This window comes from Hakea prostrata, chromosome 6 (assembly GCF_041222555.1).
Source record: "Hakea prostrata isolate BN-2017 chromosome 6, UWA_Hpros_2, whole genome shotgun sequence".
NCBI lineage: Eukaryota > Viridiplantae > Streptophyta > Magnoliopsida > Proteales > Proteaceae > Hakea > Hakea prostrata.
This window is the reverse complement of record NC_142605.1, coordinates 11,800,519-11,822,802: the sequence shown is the minus strand read 5'-3', so window position 1 is coordinate 11,822,802 and position 22,284 is coordinate 11,800,519. Positions and strand designations below refer to the sequence as shown.

Here is a 22,284-nt window from a genome sequence, read left to right as displayed (position 1 = left end):
AAATTTTTCAAACTCTGATTATTATAGGGTTATTTTTGAAAATAAATTGTAATTTAATTGTTTTCAATGATAAATTTGACAAATATATCCAATGAAAATCTAATTTTGGGGTCTATGTACTTTTTAAACATAAAATGGGAGTATTAGTGCTTTAAGACCTCCATTTTAGGGTGCCAATGCAATTAACTCTTTTTATTTTGGTAGAAATATTCTATCATGTGAAATGGTTACCAAACAGTCTTCATGATTTATAAAAATTATATTTATTAATGATTTATTTTTAATACGCCATAAACAAAAAAATACATGACAACAATGACATCATGGTATCATTAAAATTAATAAAGAGAGCCAATAGTATGATGAAATCCATTAGTTTTGGCCCTAATTTATTGAAATTAAATTATTTATATAAATCAGTATTACCCCCCCCCCCCCTTCTTGCACTTTTGAGCACTAATACGTTGGAACCCCCCCCCCCCAAAAAAAAAAAAAAAAAAAAAAAAAAGGAAAAACTGTCAAGAAATGTCAAGGATACTGCGCATTTGCTGTGGGAAATAAAGCTGTCATCTTTATTCGACTTTTACTTGTGGTGCTTGATTTAAATTTTCCCCAATAAACAAGGTGAGACTAGAAAATTCTCACAAGTGCACGTCAATCTAAAATTTAAAGAAAATGTGTTGACATTTTTATCTTCAAGAAACAATAAGTTACAGTGTTGAATGGTTTCAGAACAAGAACTCCTCCGGAAGCTCTTGGTACTTACCAGAAATAAAGCTCTTGTACTTTGATTGGAGTTCCCCAGCTGTGAAAATTATAAAAGGAAGTTGGTTAAACTACAGTTATCCCTGTTGACCAGAAAAAAAAGAAAGAAAAGGGAATGCTGATTGATGAAGATACCTTTAGGTTCAAAAGGGGATATATTCTTAGACACTGTGGATTCTGCTAGTTTAATCAGCTCTTTGCCTACAGCAACATAAAGGAGTTTCAATGTCGATTCAAGAAGAGTGAATAAGAAATAAATGGTAGAATACACAAGTACATTTAAGTATTGTTTGGAAGTAACCAAATGTAGAATTTGAAAAATAATAAATAATAAATAAATAAATAAACAAAAAATATATTATAGCTCTCCAAGAATAGTTATTATCTTGTGTCAACAAATCACTGACCCACTGGATTTGATCCTTATAAAAGGTTCAAGGACAAATAATAGGCTGACAAAAACTCCTAATCACCCAATATTCCAGAAGATCAATGCATAATTGATTCGGTTGACAAGAACAATCAAAAGAACTCTTAAGGTAGAAATATTTTTACCATAATGAGACATCAAAGTTCTCCCTAATATGGTCATGTGAAATTGCAAATTCCTACGAATATACCGATCTAGCTTACCAGTCACTTTCTTTTCTCCTTGACTGAGGTTAATTAGGAAAGATGGAAGCTGGTTCTCATTCATCTGTAACAATCAAATGCAAAACACAAGTACTTTATCACTAGCAAGATCAATTAAACCACGAAAAATATCGCATGCCAATGTAGATAAAAGCACAAACAAGTAGGGTCCCCCCTGGGTGAATAGGTGGGAAGTGGGGTTTTGCAGACCTTTGATAGGAGGGCCTTTGCCAGTTCCAGAGGATCAATAGCTGAAAGACCCTTGCTATATACAGGTACAAAGTTCCCATCATGATAGCCAGCAAGGAAGTGATAAGCTGCCTGACCAGGAGACAGCTTCGACAAAGAAGGAATGGTGCCAGAGCTGCATCAACACCAAACTAATTAAAAATTAACAAAGACTGGAAACTTGGATGTATTATTTTACTAAGAATCAACAGGATGCAGTAAGAAATGGAATCTAAGATTCTTGTTGAATGAAACAAGGTTCAGAAAGGTAGGAAAAAAAAAGAAAAGAATGTTAATACCAAAAATAAATGTAGCAAACTTAATACAAAATATTTAGCTCAAGTGACCTTTCGCCAACTATATGCAGATAGCCAAAAAGTATTTTAATGAGAAGGCATACTTACAGAGTCTTGCCATACATCACAAAAAACATTGGTTTCACTTCCCATATTCTGACTATCTTACCACTAAGGTAGCTTGAAGCCCATTTCTAGATATTTTCAGCCGGAATAAGAGCCATCAAATTTTACTATGCTTAGTTTGATATGGAAAGTAAAAGATGAAGCTTCCATTACCACATCATGTTCATTGGAATGTGTAGAATTTTGAGCATGTGTGTATGTGAGTGACATTAGATGTCCTTTCCCAATTTTTATAGTACCAAACTCAATCAACTTAAAAAAAATTATAGTCATCTAACAAAAATGTTTTGACAATTCCTAGTTTGTTTATCTATAATAAATAAATTGGAATTGGCTCATCAAGTCCATGATAGGCCCAGACACTAAACTCCACCATATGCCAGCAAATGCTAGACCAGCACCATCTCCCAAAATCTGGTTTAAACTTCCCCATGCTACCCAATAAAAAGATGGGGCTAAAATAATTCACATTAAAGACAACAGAAGCTAAATGACATTCAGTGGGATTTTGGTAACAGTAGTTGCTCATTATTGTCTGTAACACCTGTTAAGTATCCCATTGACAACCCAAACTTCATTTGCTGCTTCAGGTGGTAGGGGAAAGACCAGCCTAACCATACTTCAGATAAACTTGGTCTGGAGTCCTTTTCCTAAAGTCTCACTTGAGACCGAGATAATGACTTACAGTTAACAAATCAAAGCCTCACAAAACTCTAAATAGAATCAGCCGGGGAATCAAACAAAAGCAACCAATCAATGAGCCACAGACAAAATGTTACACCAGCTCCAACCATATCTACCAACAACTACCTTCTGAGTAGTGAATAATAATATGTCGAACACAAAACAGCCCCAGTCCCCTATCTTACTCCATTAACTCCTCAAAGAAAGCAACATGGTTGGATACTTCCAGGATTGTATTCAGCAAGCAACCTTTCTGGGCAGACTCATCAAAGAGATGAATGACAATTGCTTGGTGTCCACAAGCATAAACACAGATTACGAGAAACTAATGGATGGAACACCAAAAAGTGGTAGGGAGAAGGTCACCACATCTAAGTGCCTAACATTTTATCAAATCAATTTATAGTATAGTATACATGATTTCGTGTTTACCTATCAACAGATGCAAGTACCACAGCAGTTGGCAACTTGAATAGATTGGGGGATCCTGAGTCTCCAGTTTGAAAGAGTGGTGCAACACCTTGCGAGGATAGAATAACACCTGCATCTGCAGAAACCAGCAGATCCGAGCAGCCCTGAAGAGTATCCACTGGAGCAAAAAGAAGAATCACAGACTCCCCAGACACCAACAGCCTGAAAGATGCTACGAAAGGAAGTAAGTTCCCCCTTTTTTTTGACATGTCTAATCAAGAATGAAAACAAATACATAGTTCTTTACCCAGCAGATAAAGGCAGGCCTCCTCTTGCAGATATAACAGGTCCAGCCAATGCAGCAAGTGCATCTTTGGTACCCTTAATATCAGAAAAGGCTTTACCACAAAGAATGAGTGAGGAGCGTTCTATATCAGCAGCTATAAATCCACCATTTGCCTGAGACCCAAGACCAATACTATCGGCAGCAGTTGGACTGCATTGACAGTAAAAATACATAACATTTATCTTGCGATATGGCACCATTAAAAATTTGACATAAACAAATTTTGCAAAAGAGAGGGCCATATAAATTGATGAAGGAAAGTCTAGAATCAAATTAGAAGAGGGCAACTAAAATTAGCCAAAAGAATCAAACCCAGAACTCCTTTTTCTTTGAAAGATGTGATACAAAACATTTTCTGCAAGAATTCCGTGTGTACCCAAGAATAACCACATTCAATATGTTCTAAAACACAAAAGGTAATGAAAACGCATGTGATTTAAGTTGCAGCAACCATCAAAACTAGAGCACACCGAGAAAGAACTTATTGTTACCTTAATGATGTAGCAACGTAAACAGTCAGAGGGCAAGAATCATGGGAAATTGCACGACTGGGAGTCCTATATAGGACACTGGAAAGTGATAATGCAGCAGATGGACTATCACTTATAACACGGACTTTTGCATCATATTTTGATGAGGACCCAACAGCTCCATCTTGAACAAAGATATCTGAGTTGGAAGAAATGTGGGTTGTAACCTAAAAGGAGTTAAGAAGCAAAAAAATGTGAGACACCACAGTGATGTACATACACAGTAATCTTTCTCAACAATTGAGTCAAAATGCTCAGCACATTGTAGCTATCAAGGATCTAGATTACACCAAATTTGAATCAGACTAACCAAACCATTGAAAAAGCAAATGCACAAGTCATTTTGACTTGAATATTCAGCAGCCCATAATATTTTTCTTCTTTTTTTTTTTTTTTTTTTTTTTTTGGGGGGGGGGGGGGGGGGGGGACAATATCACAAACTGCCATCCAATTAAGAAACATGAGCTATAAGGTTGTACTAAATGCAATAGCTCAAAATTCGAAGGTATTAACTACAGAAGTCAGAGAGCAGAACATTCTTATATAGGGACTGACACAGGTCAACCTGGATGTGCAAGTGATGGGCGCACTATGGATTAGAAAAAGAGATTCTCATCTGAAGGCTAGATTTGGATCAGATCTGATCTCAGATCTAATGATCTGATTTAGAAAGATTGAATATCATACCTGAATAATTGATTTCAGGAATAACATATAAAATATAGAAGTCGATGAGGTGGCAAAGTGGAGAGAAAAGAGGATAGTTGGTAGTTAAAATATGTACACAAAATTATAAGATAGGGGGAAAAAAGAGACAAAGTGAGAATCTCTTGCTAGCTGTCCAGGACAGAAGAGACAGCAACCATGTGAGAGAGCAAGTAGGAAAGAAGTTGCAACTGAATGAAAAGAAAGAAAAACTTCCCAAAAAATACAATCCCCAAACAGAACAAATTTACAGAAGAGATATGCCTTCCTACTGTGGGGATGCAGAGAGTGAGGGACAAGAAAGAAATACGTAGAGATGTAGATAACCACGGGGCTGATGGGCAAAAAAGATATAAAAAGAGAGAGAGGTAACATGAGGGTCACAGGTAACTCTTCAGCCATAAATAGAAAAAATGAAATCAAACCATATTCCATCCACTCTATTTCCCTGAATGGAGGGTGGTTCCATGTATAGAGAAATTATTAATAGACATATAAAGAGAAACCCAAAAACAGAAATAGAATCCACAAAAGACACTTTTCCTACTCAAAATAAACAATCAAAATTAATAAAACTTTTACTGTAGATATGGGACTCACCAATAAATTAATAATATCCACACGTCTACTGAACGACAGAATTAAACTAAAAAACTCAAGTCCAACCTAAATCAATACTAAAACCTGCCCTAACTATAAACCTAGCAAGCATTAGGGAACAATAAGGTGGTCTTGTTCTTGTGCAAAAGCAGTGTGCCAAACAGTCCATGGAAGTACAGTAGCAATCCTAGTAGTTTGATTAAGCCTGTAAAAGGCAAGCTAGCGAACTCTTGCAACAAGCAAAGGCCGACTATAGACAACAGCTGGTTGACTTACAACTACTATCCTCCTGTGGTCAAGCTGCTCTATGAGCATTCTCTCCCGGTGGTTGAGCTGATCTACAAGCAAGACCTTTTGTCAAGTCAGTTTTAAAGGGCTACAGTAGACCAAAAGAAAGGTTACAGTTTGGAAACCCAAATTGTTTGAGTTTGGGCACATATATCACTTATTCTCCCACATTTGGACATTGGACCTCAACCATTTTTTACACTATGACCTGCTGGACCACCACAAATGCTATTCTACTAGTGCTGGAAATTGAGCATCCAAAAAATATTGCTTTTCTCTTATGAATGCTTATGTACTGATGATTCAATGTATGATTGATGTTCTAAATTTTAATAACTTCCATGGCATAAAAAATATCACCAATTTTCGCTAAGACATTTGTTTGCATCTTCATCAGTTGTCAAGATCATTTTTAGTGTCAAACATACAAGATTTATATTTATAGCCTAAGATCAACTATCCCAATATTTTTTAATATTTCTACTCAATATATCTAACTCATGGTATAGGACTTTAACGGTTTCCTGACAGAACCAGCCCTGATGCAGGAAATCATCTTGAGTGACACTGCTATTTATTTTTCTTGATAAACCAATACAACACATTGGAAAGAAAGATCTAGTACACAAAAGAATGCCTCAAAAGAGAGGCTATAGTGTATGTTAATGCTGCAGATCTCAAAGGAAGAACGCATCCCTAGAAAATTTATAAAGAAACACTTCTGACATAGCAACAAGTGGACTAATATTGTCAATGTTATTCAGTTTTAATGTGAAGATTTATATTTTTAAAAGAAAAAGAGAAGATGAAAGTAAAAATAATGTTCAAGCTGACCGAGATGGTAAAGAGAACCAATAAAAAGGATAATATCCCTGCTTTGATCTTGGACTTGCCTGCTTCAAGAGTTTACTGAATTGCGCCTTGGAAATTTCTGAAGCCCCTCCAACTGCATTACCTCTTATATGAACAGGGACACTAGACAAACTCTCTACAAATATCCCAAATAAGAAAAGGGGAAATTTTCATGATCATATTATTGGTTATGAAGGAAATAACTTTTACAAGATAAATGACAAATAATAGAACAGAACACAATAAAAATGAAATAATGTAGTAAAAAACCATAGTTGTTACCTGAAGTGGTTGCACCTTTCTGTTGCAACTCAGAAGGCTTCAAATTGTGAAAAGCTTTATCCTTTACAACTACACCTCTCCCAGAAAGAGCCCAATTAAGACCATAGGAGACACCAGGGCCTTCCCTGCACAATGAAAAGTATGGCTAACAAAATCACATAACCAACTCCCAAAAATATATGATGAATGCCGAATAATGCAATCTATATCAATGCACTGATTTCTTTGTGATACCACCAAGTATGAAACTAAGAAGATACCCCCCCCCCCCCCCCAACCAAAAAAAAAAAAAAAAAGTTTAAGCATGGTTTCTTCTATTTCTTGGCGAAAACAAATATGATTTACAGTAGTTCAATTTGTAAATTCAAAGGATTTTCTTTTAACCTTTTTTTTTTTAATGCTTCAACCCAGTAGATAGTGACCAACAATTCCATGAAAGGTACCTTTTGTAATGGGAACTTTGAGTTTTTTGCATATATTTGTAGTTCCCTCTTTGTATACTTCAACCTATCAAATAGTACCAAACAATTTCATGACCAGTACCTGTTTTAATGCAAGCTTTCAGCTTTTTGGGTATATTTGCAATTCCATTCGGTTATAGGACCTACCTGTAATTTCTTTCCCTTATTAAGTGTTCTCAATAGACACAAGTCATATTTCCCCAACTCACTGTCATTCTCTCTTGTTCTTCATGGTATGAGAGGGAGGACTACACTTGGGACAATTTCCTAACCGTAACACCAAGTCATCGTCACCTCTCTCCTGTCAGCTTTATCTTTTCAACTCTCCGCCACCTTCCTTTTTACTTTTTAGCAGGCCTTCCAGTCACCACACTCGTCCAAAAATTTTAGGGGTGTTCGCTTTTAGACACCCCAGAACTCCTATTCCTAGGATGCATAGGGCTTTGGTCTTCAGCCAAATTATAAATAAAGGATTTCAAAAAGGGGTCATTCTCACATCAGAATTTGAAAATTTCTCTCTGCAAGTTGCCCTGCAACTTTGTTATCCTCTTTGGAGTTTATATCGTGTTTGATCAAGATTGGTGGAATCACTGTTTGGCCCGATCGACACCTTACACTTGAAAGTGTGGGGGTTTCGTCAGTGGGATTGGTTGTCTGCTCTAGTTGAACCTCGTGTGTAAAGCCCAGGTTGATCTTTGAAGCTTTATCTCAATTATTTGAAGAGCTCCTTCAAGTTCAAAATCATAATTCAATCTTTATTCAAGTTCCCTACCAAACAAGAAGGCAAAAGAGATTCACCCTAGAAAAAAAATCCATTCACCCAAAAAAAACAGCAGGCCAAAGAGAACCTGAAACAATAATGAGTTTGTCCGTCCCAACCCTAACACACTTTCTCCTAATCATCTAAACCACCCAAAACCTGATGTAGCCTGAATAGGATTGAGTGCCAACCACAGGATCTTAAATTAGAACCAGCTCTGTTTTAGGGTTTTCTGTGTTCAAGGGGGAAATTGGGGCCTTAGGATTTCTAACTTTCCTACCGCAGAATTGGGGGTGTGCATGATTGGGTTTCTAGGTTCAGGAACTTGGATATGACTCACCAAGCTCCAAACGCTGACTTGGATCTTACTCAACAGGGAGCATGCAACCTAGACATTACACACCAAACTTCAGCCTAGATCTTACTAGACAAGGTCTCACGATGGAAGAGGATGCAGCAGTAGTTTGCCCATGCGGCTTCTAACTTTATGTACTACAAGACCAATTCCTATTAGGAATAAAATACTAACTTGCTTAAGCTATAGCTTAACTCTTAGTTAATAACTACCTCAAAACTTTTAGCTAACTCAAAGCAGGATAGGACCCTCCCATGCATGAAACTCTCCCCACCCCCCACCCCCCAAAAAAATAATAATAATAAATAAACAAAAATAAAAAAGCAAAATTACACGGCACCCACTATATTTGGGGCAAAACTCTTGACCACCCACTATTGCCCATAAATTACACGGCACCCACAGTCAAAATTAACATATTCAGTTAAGTGAAGGTGTAAAATAACCAAAATACCCTTACTTGCATTCAACTCATTTAAAATGACCAATCTACCCTCATTTTAATTCTCTCACGTCCAACCCTTAGGTGGGTGAAGCCAACTTCTACCCATACCTAACCGGACCACCACCGCCGGAAACCATCTCCCTTCCCCCCCCCGACTGGAGGTGAGCTTGCACTTAGAGAGAGACGTGAACCACAAGAGAGGGAAGAGAGTGAGCCCACGAAATTAGCCGCCCCCCTCCTCCATCTTCACCTTCACCGCTGCCGCTGCCACCTCTACAATTATCCTTGCAGCCTCCACTGCTGCCCCGACGGCGGGAAGAAACCAGCTCCCCTGAGGTCACAAATGTAGCACCATCGAGAGGTTTCAATAATCAAAAGTAGAGTTGGGTTTAGTGCCAACCAAACAAAACAAGTTCAGTGGCATTACAAGGAAACTAAGGAAGCCATACATAAAATTACCTGCAATTTTGGAGCAATAGATTAGCACGATTTAATCCAAGAAACTAAATCCAGAACAGAGATGACAACAAATGGAAGAATAATGGGTCTGGATGATTTAAGATCAAAAGAGTTGCTGCTTGGGGATTCAAATCACATACAGCGAGCAAGTGCGCTTTAGAATGTGGAAACACGAGACAAGAAAAGTTTCCCCCCACAAGTAAGGTAGTTGTAGCAACGACTTTAATTCTCTATAATTTCCGATTTGTAGAGACGGGGATGATGCCATGATCACAGAAGAAGAAGAAGAGGGGATCCCTTTTCAGCATTCTTGTTCTCATCATTTTTCTGTGAACCGAGAGTGAGATTGAATAAGAGAGGAATGTTGCCATAGCCATTATATTGCAGGGTTGCCCATATAGTTGATGCTGCCATTCCCTTTTCAGCATTCTTGTTCTCATCATTTTTCTGTGAACTGAGAGTAAGATTGAAGAAGAGAGGAATAGAAGAAGAGGAGCAGAGGAAGAGAGAATAGCTATGATGGAGAATTGATATGGTGGTGATCTCAGAGAAGCGGGGCTCGGAAATCCTGCAGCCGTTGTCGGAGTCAGAGAAGGGGAAGGGGAGTCAAGAAGATGAGTCAAGGTGAAGGCACAGGGGCATTAAAGTAATTTTACTGCCCAAAGGGCATTTAGGTCATTTATATTTCAAATTTTAAATGAGTTGAATGCAAGTAAGGGTATTTTGGTCATTTTACACCTCCACTTAACTAAATATGTAACTGTGGGTAACTTGTAATTTTGACAGTGGGTGACATGTAATTTATGAGGTAATAGTGGTGGTCAAGAGTTTTGCCCGAATATAGCGGGTGCCGTATAACTTGCTCCCAAAAAAAAAAAAGATCAACAGAACCACAACTTGGAGTGAGGAGTGGGAGCTCTGATTACATGCTAGATAATCACTTAGCTTCCAAATTTAACTTGGACCAAAGAAATAAAACTGAACTGTACTGAACCAGATTAGACCATGGTTCATTTTTTTGGGTAGAAATACCATGGTTCAATTAAATATATAGAAAAGGCGGAAAATAAAGTATCTAGCCCAATATTGTACATAGTTTAGGTACCCCTATCCTAGGCTATTTACTAATAAAAGAAGCCTATTTGGGCTATGATTCTGCATCAGAACCATAATATCCTACATTCCTACCATCTCACAACATCATCCTACTTTCCCAGATTCTTCACAGACCCATCCAACCATCAAAGCCTGCCCATATCGGGAACAAATACCCTACCCAGATAACTATATCCAGAGCCTGCACCCACCTTTCCACTAAAACCCTAACAAACTCAACTCCAAGTTATTAGAACAAAGACCTACTTTGTGCTCAGACCATTCTAGCAATCAGAAATCCACACCGAACTGATCAAGTACTCCACCCAATTCATCCTTCGGGGACACTCAACCCATACCTGGTTTCCTATCATAAAACCTAGATTCCTGCAATTATCACCTTTCAAGAACACAAAACCCCAGTCCTAATTTTGCTGCCAATCAATTTCAGCACCAGTTCACAATTGAAACTTTAAGAAAACCTCAGTGATAGACTACCCTACAGTCATCTAGCACAAACCATCATCATACCCTACCCTACCCTAAAATTGATCAATAACCAGTTATGACCTATCCAAACCACCTTTTCATATCATATCCTGGTTTAGTGGCTTCAATTTGTCTACTACAACTCTAGAACCACATTAGCATCCCTAAGCACGAGACTCCCAAAATTGCAGGGAATGGAAGAAGTAAACATATTACCCCTTGCCTTGCAAGAGAGGTTGTTTCCAAAAGCATACCACATGACAAGGATATACAATAGTCTGCTGTTAGATCAATTACACAAAAGTTATGCAGATTCAGCTCAACAAAGAAAACAAAAAGAAATTACAAACAGAAGAGAATCTAAAATGTGAATATATTTTTTAAGCATCAAGAGCTTCTATCAGACAAGTACTTACCTAGGAAATACAACTGTCTCGGCCTCCTCCTGAGCCAATGATGCAGAAGCTGCATACTAAAGAACATAAAATGGAGACGATGTCAGGTTGTCATGACTTTCAAGCATTTATTAATTCTCTTACACGAAATACAACGAAGACACATAAGAAGCACTTTGTTTTTCTTGCTGAATATATTAGGATCAGAGAAGGATTTAATATGAAATAGTGCTAATTATTGCAGTATGTTGAGTAAGATCAAATTCCAAATTATAGCTGTTTCCGTTTTCTAGTGTTTAATTGTTTCTTTCTATTTCAATTTCTAGGTCCAATTCTATTTATGTAATTCTAGTTCCTACTAGGATTAAGAATTGATTGACTGCAAATTTGAATACCTGTGCTCCGGCCAGATTTCAATCTACACTTCTGATCTTATAGATGCTCCACCAGTAGTTGGAACCAGCAGCGATCTTTAGGCAACTAGGTTGACTACAACTTTGTTGCTGATCCTGTGAAGATGACCAATAAGTTTTAAACTCTGTTTTGTTGTTTTGTGGAAGTTTGCTTCTAGACCCTGATCCATCACATTTTCCACCCATGAGACCTGTTTGGCCTAAAGACTCCACCTGGGCAGTACCCTTACTGGGCCTTTCTGGCCCATTCTAAGGTTACAGTCAATCAACCCATCGAGCAGTAGGGGGTAAAATGGTCCAAAAATGACTAAAAAACTTTCTGACTTTAAATTCATTTTGACCTCGTTATGGACTTGGGACTTGTGAGACAAGAGAAAACAAGGTTCTTGGGTGTTTCTGAAACCCATTCGCTTTGCATATAAATAGACTTGGGAAATCCTTTAGCCCTTCTGTTTGATTGCTGTTGGCTCAGAAAATAAGTCTATGGCTGGAGAAAAACAAGAAGGGAAGAAGCTTTGGAGAGTGCTTAGTGAAGTGAAAATGCTACCCAATCTTCAGTCTAAGTAAATTTATGATTCTCTTATTAATTTCCTATGAATAAACCATGAATAATCTAGGTTTTGCTTGTAAGAATTGACATATGACGCATTGCATCATTCTAACAGCTGATTTATCTCTTTCCTATGAGGAATCAATGATGGAATTCATCATGGTTAATTTCTAACCATTTTAATCTACAATTTCTTGTGTTTTCAACCCATAAAGTTGACGGGAAATTTAAAGTAATCCTAGAATGATCCTAAGAATGCCCAGGTGACCATAGGAACAACTACTGGTAACCTAGCTCTCTCTTTTACTAGTTTTTTGGTCCTTGGAATATAGAAGACAACAGACCCATATCCTCATCAAGTTTAGGTCTGACTTTCTTGATTTTCAATACTTGTGAACCTGTAGATATCAAAGAGATCCCTTATTTGTTCCCCCACAATTGTAGTCTCCCTTTTCTGGCATTTTCATTATTTTCCTTTTTTTTTTTTGGCTTGTTCCATAAGGTTAACGATCTAGGCTGATATGGAAGATGGAACCCACAATAGTCCTCATAAGTGGAATGGTTAAAACAACAACAACAAAAATAAGCCTTGTCCCAACTAAATGGGGTCGGCTACATGGATTCTTGCCTTCCAATCATTTATGTTCGAGGTCATGCTAGATACAAGGCCTAAGCTATACATATCCTTTCTCACCACTTCTCTTACGGTTATCTTAGGTCTACCCCTAGCTCTTCTAGTTCCTTCAATATGAATTATATCACTTCTCCGTACAGGGACATTTTTAGGTCTCTATTGGACATGGTTGTGCAACCTCAAACGCCTTTCCCGAAGCTTATTACTTATGGGAGCAACTCCCAGACCAACTTTAATATGATCATTCCTTATCTTATCCTTTATAGTTTTGTCACTTATCTTATTTATATGATTCTTTTTAATAGCCCAACACTCTACACTGTACATCATAGCTGGTCAAATGATGGTCTTATAGAATTTTCCTTTAAGCTTTAATGGAATACGTCGATCACACAAGACCCCGAACACATTTCTCCACTTCATCCACCCTATTTTAATTCTTTGGGAAACATCATCATCTATATCACTTATTTTTTTTTATGATTGAACCTAGGTACCTAAAAGAATATCTCCTTATCGTCAAGTTTCACCACCTCATCATTTGCCCGATCATGACTAAAATTACAAACTAGATATTCTCTCTTCGTTCTACTTAATTTAAAGCCTCTTGATTCCAAAGTTGCTCTCTATGATTCTAACTTAGTATTAATTCCCACTCGAGTGTCATCTATCAACACAATATCATCAGCAAAAAAACATACACCAAGGGACCTCGTCTTGAATGTCTTTGGTTAATTCATCTATTACAAGTGCAAATAAATATGGGTTTAAAATTAATTCTTGATGTAGCCCAACTGTAATTGGGAATTCAATACTTTGTCCCCCTACTGTTCTTACACTTGTCACAAAACCATCTACATATTCTTAACCATGTCTACATATTTACTTGCAACACTTCTTTTCTCTAGTACTTACCAAATTAATGCTTTAGAAACTCTATCATAAGCTTTTTCTAGGTCAAATACCATATGAAGGTCTTTCCTACACTCTCAATACCTTTCCATAAGTCTCCCAATTAGGTCAACAACCACATCCTTAATTTTTTTTTTTTTTTTTTTTTGGGGGGGGGGGGGGGCGGAGGAGAAAGTAAGCAAATCAAATGGAGACCAGTAGTTTCCTGTGCACATTTTGCATGCAAAGGACAACTGGTTGATTAAGACTGATCTTCCAATCAACCAATAGGTCCACACTGTCCTGAACAATCTATTATGCGGTGGATTTTAGGCCCTATTTCTCCTACCCCTCAAGTTTTGAGGGTATTTTGGTACATTGTGGCTTGTTAGTTCCAAAGAGACTTGCTTGTGAGGCCATAACAGATGCTTGATTCTTTAACATACTTTGATCATCATACAAGTGAGTTGGATGAATAATTGTTCTATAAAGTTTTATTGTGTTTTGCACATCATGCATCAACACTATTGTTTTATTGATCATATTGCATTGGGTTGTGACTGTTCATGGTTATATAGTTATGGATAGTTGTAATGATAATGAGATATGAGATATGAGATACTGTTACAGATGTGGGTTTATTGTGATTCTCTACTTCACTTATTACAAGAGTGCATATGGAATGAGAGACATACATAAGTGTAACTGGGTCATGATATCATGTGAGTTGGTTGAATCACCAGTATCACACAACCCCATTAAAACCCCCCATTGAACTTGAAACCCTAGAATCATTGAACCAGACTCCAAAAGTCAAACTTTCCCTAATCACCTCAAACTTCAAAGCATCCTCAGTCACTATCTTAAAGCGATAGGTCCATTGGATCATCACAGCCATCAGAAAATCCTTAACAGCTTGGTTCAAGATTTGCACTGCTGATTTATCTTCTGAGACGTATATTGGTCATTTGGTCCTTTTCTGCCATTCCAGTTCAATGCCAGATTTCAGACAAGAGGACATCCATCCATATCCACTAAATATGCACATAATTCGGTAATCAGGTATCTTATCCAACACCATCACCCAAGTGAAAGCTTTAACTTGTAGAGGAGCCTCATTATCCTGAATACCTACATCTAAAATCATGATTTGAGTTTTTCTTACTGATTCTCAGAATCAGCCAAATTAAAAGAGTTATATATCTTCCATTTGCTGCAAAATATTAGGCTTCTGGAGAGTAATGGAAAAATTCTATTCAACCTTTCTTTACTTTTTCTTTCAAACAGTTCATCAGAAAATTTTTGAAGAGGCAAGTCTTCCAGAAGATGACCAACATCAAAGAATTGATGCAAAACATGCTCATTGTCCTCATAAGTCTTGCCTTTTATTCTTACCTCAAGTCTTAAAATCCCAGAGAAATGAATAGTACATTGCCAAAGGAACTCTTAACTGAATGAAATAGCTTTTGATGGAAAGCATGTGGGTATCTCTCAAACGTCAAGAATTTTCTGAAGCTGAGCAACTTTGCTGAATATCACAAACTAATAATCTACAGAGGTTGGGGAGAGAGGTACTTACCAACAAGTATTTGAAAGCAGAAACATATGCCAATCCATGTTGATTGGACTTTCTTTTCTTCTGTCATTTTAGAGAAGGAATCACTTATGTATATAAATCAAATATAAATTAATCACCTGCTAAATTCCCAATAAAATTCCAATACCGATGATTGATATTGGCAAACCTCCATTGCAAGAACAACTAAATCTCCTACCAAGTCTCACTACTAGAAGTCAGCACTTGCAAGTCTTAATGGTATGAAGATGTTCTGTTGAATAGACACCGTAGATCCTTTTCAATCATTAAAGAAGTATAAAAGAAACTCTGTCAAAAATGCAACTCATACAAGGGACTCCCTCCATTTACTTGAACTAATAAAATAAACCCCATTACTAGCATACAATCATGGTCTTAACGAACCAAAATAATGCCATCAACACCACTGCACAGAACTGACCAAACCACGATCATTAAAATTCCACCAATCATGCAGCTCCTCCATGCCTGCCAAACACTCTAATCTAAAATCCCTTCAAGGGGGATTCGCAAGAAAATGAGCTACCTACTCTTAACTCAAATGCAACCGCGCAACACTCCTCTTCACCCCACCCCCACCCTTTTTCTCTTTCTCCACGCCTCTCCTGCAGAATTAGCCCTGGAGAAAATTCGGGTGATAAAAAGAAATCAAGTTCCACCGTAGCATAAGCACTTGAACCAGAAACCCAGTTTCGATGTGGTCAGTCAACAGTGGCAACAGTGGAACTACTATACATCAAGATCAACAGCGGAACTACTATACATCAAGATAAACTTAACCAATAATTATCAATAACCTGTTGCTCCATCCGTCTAAAATCTGTTATGCCAATGGTGCATCAATAAATTAGTTACTGATATAATTTTTGAGACCTCAAAAGTCGAAAAGCTTCAGGCTTGCACGTACCTCCTAGGTCTCAAGCTCTATACACCATTAGATTTTTATTTTTATTTTTTACATCAAATTACAGAGAAGATATAATTGCATATCCCAAATCGGCGAGCTAAACAATAAATATATATATTTGAAGAATACAAACCAAATTGCTCAGAATCAGCTATCACACGATCAATGGAAATCAAGAAAAAGCAATAAAACACAGAAAATGAAACAAAATTGTAGTGGGGAAGGACGAAAACTCACTTGTCTGGACGAAACGGCGATTGGCGAATTAATTGCAGTTGCAATGGCGGATCTCGATCTAAACCTTGATGATGAACTGAATGCACCATGAACGAGACGCTTGAGCATGGCGTTCCTCATCTTGTGTTGCGGATGATTTGGGGAACACGGTAGCCTCTGCACAAAGCGGAGATGAGTAACCACTGCTCCAAGAGCCCAGAGAAACCTGCTCGGGTGAAAGGTTCAGTGGGGGTTAATGGTTCCAATATTGACTTTATTTTCTTAAAAGTCCTCTGTGTACAAAATGTATTACCAAACCATCCAAAACGCTATTACAATATATATATATATATCAACGGAGTGGTGCAAAGAGACTCGGATCGAATAGTGGTAATAACATATCCACATCCTATTATATTGGAACAGATTCGGATAATATCTTATCAATGTTCGGACGAATTCAATTGGATTCGAATGATAATTGGATAATTATTTTTTTAAATAGATTTTTCTAAATGGACATGAATACGTATTGAATACAAATTTTCGACTACCAGTTTATATCTCTACTATTTTATTTTTGAAGCCTAGGTTTGAAATTCAAGAATTTAGTAACTTTGGTAGCTATTTTAGTAGAAAATCTAGAAAAATAGTCACATATCAAAGGTAAAAAAAATTGTAAAAAATAATTTAATCGGACGGATAATAATCGGTAAGAAAGAGATATACCATATCCGCATCCTATTAGCAATCTGGACGGATTCGGATACCCCTAAATAGATGTGGATGCGAATTCGGAAGCGGATTTCAGTTATCCATTTACACCCCGACTCAAAGGACACGGCTATATATGAACTATTCGGTATTTCCCAAATAAAAAATGGAGCAAGTTACACAGCACTCGTTATATTTGGGGCAAAACTCTTGACCACCCGCTATTACTTCATAAGTTACATGGCACCCACACTCAAAATTACAAGTTATCCATAGTTACATTTTTAGTTAAATGGATGCGTAAAATGACCAAAATACCCTTACTTACATTTAAAGCATTTAAAATTTAATTTTCAAATTACCTAAATACCCTTTGGGTATGAAAATGATGATAACACCCCCATTTTGGATTCAGAAAATTACATAATACCCTCATTGTATATTTATCAATCACACAGCTGAAGTAAAATTACGAAAATACCCTCCCTTATGTGAAATTACTAAAATACCCCAAGCATACCCCCTAATAGTAGCATGTTGCTGCAACCCATTTCTCCATCTTCTCTGACCATTTCTCCATCTTTTCTGACCACCCCTCCGCTGCTCTCCATAACTCCTCTCTCTGCTCTAGCTTTAATTTTAGGAAAATTTTCATGTTAATGCGCATGGGAGGGAGACACATTGTTGAAGAGAAGTTTCATGGAGGATCGAGCATAAGAACGAAGAGGGGAATTGAAATAAAGAAGATCATTCTTGCCTAAATCAACTTGAATGGGCGCTAGTAAAATTGTTATTGTGTTGCTCACTTGTTTGTGAAATTAAAAGTAACCGCAAGCGCATGGTATTGTGTAGCTAACGGGTCGATCTCAAGGAGATATGCCACTTTAAACAACTTCTTAATGATAATGCAAGAGTGCAATGATTCAAATTTATTAGTTACTTAATTAAACTAAACGAACGGTTCTAAGTCATACATCTAATGCGATCGAATTGAGAAGAAAAATAAAGCAAACATAATCAACACATAATTAATAAAGGCAGAAAGAAATGTAAATAATAAATAAATAAAAATAGAAAGGAAGTGATCCGAGTGTCAGCTCTGGATCTAAGGAAGGGGAGTATAATTTTAATGACTTTGACCGTGGACCCTTTGCCGTAGCTTACAGTCCACCGATCGGGGGAACGGATATTAGAGAAAAAGAAATTGCAGAAAAGAAATAATCAAAGCAATAAAAGGAAAGGGAAATCTTAACCAAAGAGAGGCACGACTATAGGCACTCCGTCAAGGACCCAAGGAAGGAGACATATAAAGAAGTATTGCAAGTAACGGTTAAAGGAAAATGAACTTAACCAAAGAGAGGCACGACTGTAGGCATCTCTGATCAAGAACCCAGGGGAAGGGAGAACAATAAATAAATGCTGAAAGTAAATCCTAAATTAAGAATATGGAGGGGAAGATAGAAGCGGGAATGGAGGGAGGAGAGAAGATTATTGAAGAATGTTACTTACTTGCAAATTGAACAAACGATTCGAATCTCAACCAACCCTAACAACCAGATTTAGATCTAGAATGATCTAGATCTACAATTGCTAGACTTAGAGAAAAACAAATCTTAAAACTTGAAACTTGAACTTGAACTTGAAATTGCATTACATTACATAGAAAGATTAAACCTAAACATTCAATTTAGAAATTAAAATCTCACAAAAGCAGGCAAAGAAAACTAAAGAAAGCCTAAATAAACCAAAGAGAAAAGAAAGAGTGCTTCTACTAAGCTCTAAAACACGTTCTCCCTTGATGGAGTATGCTCTCCTTTTTATAGAGTTTACATGGGATATGAATCTTAACAGAATTTGAATCAGGATGTGCTTATCATGGGAAGCTTTAGTTTTATCTTCAATATCAATGTATGGTGGGGAAGGCACTCCAAATAAGAAAAACCATGAATAGAAAAGTTATCTCTAAAGATCTCAAGAAAAACATTCACAATGTTTAAGAAAATTATCATCATATGTTGAGGTTCTCTAGAAGGTTTTGCATTCTTCATAAGATGAATATGAGGTTGTTCAATGGAAGAGCTTAGACCTTTGACATTAGTGATAGACCAACTCAATGCTTCTCTATTATCATTGAACAGTGTGATCAACTCTTCTGCTTTGTCAAAAGTTAAAGTAGAAACAACAATGATAGGAAGAGAATTATCTTGTCCCACTAACACATACTTTAAATTAGAAGGCAACTCTTTCAATTCTAGCTTGGAAGGTTCAATTATTGAGGGCTTGGGAATGGAGATGGATAGGGGTTTAATAGGGGCTTTAAAGGTGTGTGAAAATTCAAGACTTTAGAAAAGAAAGTTTCACTATCATCATCCAACATATCCATACATTCTTGAAATTCAGAATCAAAATCAATCTCAAAGTTGTATCAAATCATTAGGAAAATCCAAAGACTCCTCAAGCATATTGATCTCTTTTTCTATTTGTGGTTGTTTCCCTATCCTAAACATATTAAACTCTATAGTTTGATTTCCAAAAGACAACCGTAAGAAACCATTTCGACAATTAATTAATGCATTACTAGTAGCCAAAAATGGTCTTCCTAGAATTATTGGGATTTCATCTTTGATTGAAAAAGGTTTAGTATCTAGTACAATAAAATCAACTGAAAAAATAAATTCTCACACTTTCAATAAAATATCTTCAACCATCCCTTTAGGAATCTTAATTGACTTATCTGCCAACTGAAGAGTAGTTCTAGTTGCTTTCAACTCTCCCAATCATAGTTGCTTATAAACATGGTAAGACAAAAGATTCACACCTGCACCAAGATCAAGTAAAGCATGTTCAATGTGTGTATTTCCTATGACACAAGCTATGGTAGGGCTCCCTGGATCCTTATACTTGGCTGCTATAGGTTGAGTAATTATGGAACTGATGTTACCTGCCAAGAACGCCTTTTTGGAAATGCTAGTGATTCTTTTATGTGTGCATAAATCTTTCAACACTTTCGCATAGGCGAGGATCCGAGATATGACATCTAAAAAAGGGATATTCACTTCTACCTTTTTGAAGACATCAAAAATTTTCTCCATAGTTGCAGTCTTCTTCTTAGTAACTAGACGGTTGGGATAAGGGGCTTTAGGAACATAATAACTCTCATTTGAAATTTTCTCTTTTCTCATAGTTTCTGATAGTGGTTCAACAAACTTAGGTACTGCTACAATAATAGGCTCATCCTCAACTTCTATGGGTTTCTTAGACAAACCCTTATTAGAAGATACTTGAACATTCTCCTCATCACAGTGGTCACTAATCTCACTCTTTTCATTAATATGTGATTCACCTGTTAAATACCCTTTCCCACTTCTCAATGCAGACACATAATTAATTGAAGCTAAAGAAGAATGGGAGGATTCAACTTGGTTCACTTGATTTGGTGGTCTTTGTTGAATCTGAATCCTAGGATTTAACTCAGGTTGGCAAGGCATTTTACCTTTTTCTCGCTCAGACAAAGCACCTGCAAGAGTGGAAATTTGTTTTTCCACATTATGTATAAAAGTCATGAAGGTGCTGAAAAGTACTTCCATATTCTTCTCTAAGAGAGACGAGAAAACTCTGGATTGTTACCTCTGTTGATGTCACATCCACCCAGCCGGTACCCTACCAAGCATACCAGGGTATGTGATCCACAATCCTGAAGATCAAGTATCGAGCAACCATGCCACCCACATACGATAACACAATCATGAACAATAATAATCAAGGTAAAAGCATATAATAAAATAAATCATGAATAAGATAAGAACAAATAATCAGAGTGCGGAATAAAGATGATACCAAATGTATAATCCAAGGAAGGAAGTGAGAAGAATTCACTCCTTCAGTACACAGCCAAAAAGTAGATAGATCAAGGTTAGTTACAGATCCAAAATTTAAAGGAGTATATCAGTGAAAGTTATAATTACATATCCAAGTTCCAAAGAAATAACAATAAAAAGGCCTAAGCTAAGGTCTCCTCAGTCTTGTACAGGATGTCCTCGTAGGTGTACACGTAGGAAACTAAGCATGGCCTCTCCCACACCAAAGTCGACTAATCTAGGTATGGAGGGTAATCACCCTCGGTACCTTCACCGTAACTTTCATAATGGCCAAGACCTTCAGTGTAGTATGCGGGATCCTGATCCGCCTCGAAGTATGAACCATCAACTTCTTCGGCACCTGCAGAGAAATCTAACAAAACAATTGCACAAAAATGGATGAGTTCAAAAGAACTAAGCAAGACAGTTAATCCATAATACATAAGCCATATGATACAAATCATAATACGATGCAAGATGATATGAAACACATGATGTAAGTATGATTCTAACTCTAAATATGCTAGTCTCTATGGTATACATGCTTTAAGTCATAGCACAATTCTTCTTTGGGTAGGTCTCCATCACTCAAGCCGGGGAATTGGGTTCTACATCCCTCGGGATAATCCATGGCTGGGGTTTAAGTCACCGCTCTCTCACATCACCATTGGTCTAAGTAGTGGTGCATGTCAAAATAATGATTATTGTAAAAAAATATAATAAATGATTATTTTATGAAAATTGACCAAAATACCCTTAGTAAAATCTAGGGGTATTACAGAAACAGAAGAGGATATTTGAGTTTTTTTGGCTTGTGGAGACTAAGAAAAACGTGGAGGAGAAGCCAATAAGCAATATGGGTATGGAGAACAAGCTTGGATGCATATTTTGGTGTAAACATTGAAGAAGAAGGTGAGTAATCTATTGTAATCTCCCTTAATTTGAAAAGTTTCACCTTTCAAGTAGTTGCTTCTTAGGGTTGAGTTGTTTGAGGTTGTAGCCTTATACTTTTGTGGGTGCAAGAGTTAATACTGGAGTGGGTGCTCTCTGATAATTGTGGTGATCAAAATTCTAGATGGAAAGTATTGAGTAAATACGAAGCTCTATTTAGGGCATTACTCCGTGGATGTAGGCAATTTGGTTGAACCACGTAAATTTGGTGTCTTGCGTTTCTAGTTTATTTTTCACTGCATATATTGGAGTGCTTTGATTGTAGAGTGGTGGTGCACTGTTTGGTAGACCTAGCCACATTGTGGTGTGTGGTGGACATGCCCTATGTAATTGATAATTACAGGATTAT

General features: G+C 37.0%; 1 protein-coding gene across 1 annotated transcript; it reads right to left on the bottom strand.

Moving 5' to 3' along the window:
• Positions 1-544: 544 nt before the first annotated feature.
• LOC149012247 (uncharacterized) lies at positions 545-16,702 on the bottom strand. The gene is made up of 11 exons (XM_089158314.1): positions 16,435-16,702; positions 11,227-11,282; positions 6,747-6,871; positions 6,506-6,600; positions 3,981-4,186; positions 3,451-3,639; positions 3,165-3,365; positions 1,609-1,762; positions 1,399-1,462; positions 901-966; positions 545-805 (listed from the first exon to the last, which is right to left on the bottom strand). Exons 1-11 carry the CDS (start codon positions 16,552-16,554, stop codon positions 729-731), a joined length of 1,353 nt encoding a protein of 450 aa, XP_089014440.1. The 5' UTR covers positions 16,555-16,702; the 3' UTR covers positions 545-728.
• Positions 16,703-22,284: the final 5,582 nt, after the last annotated feature.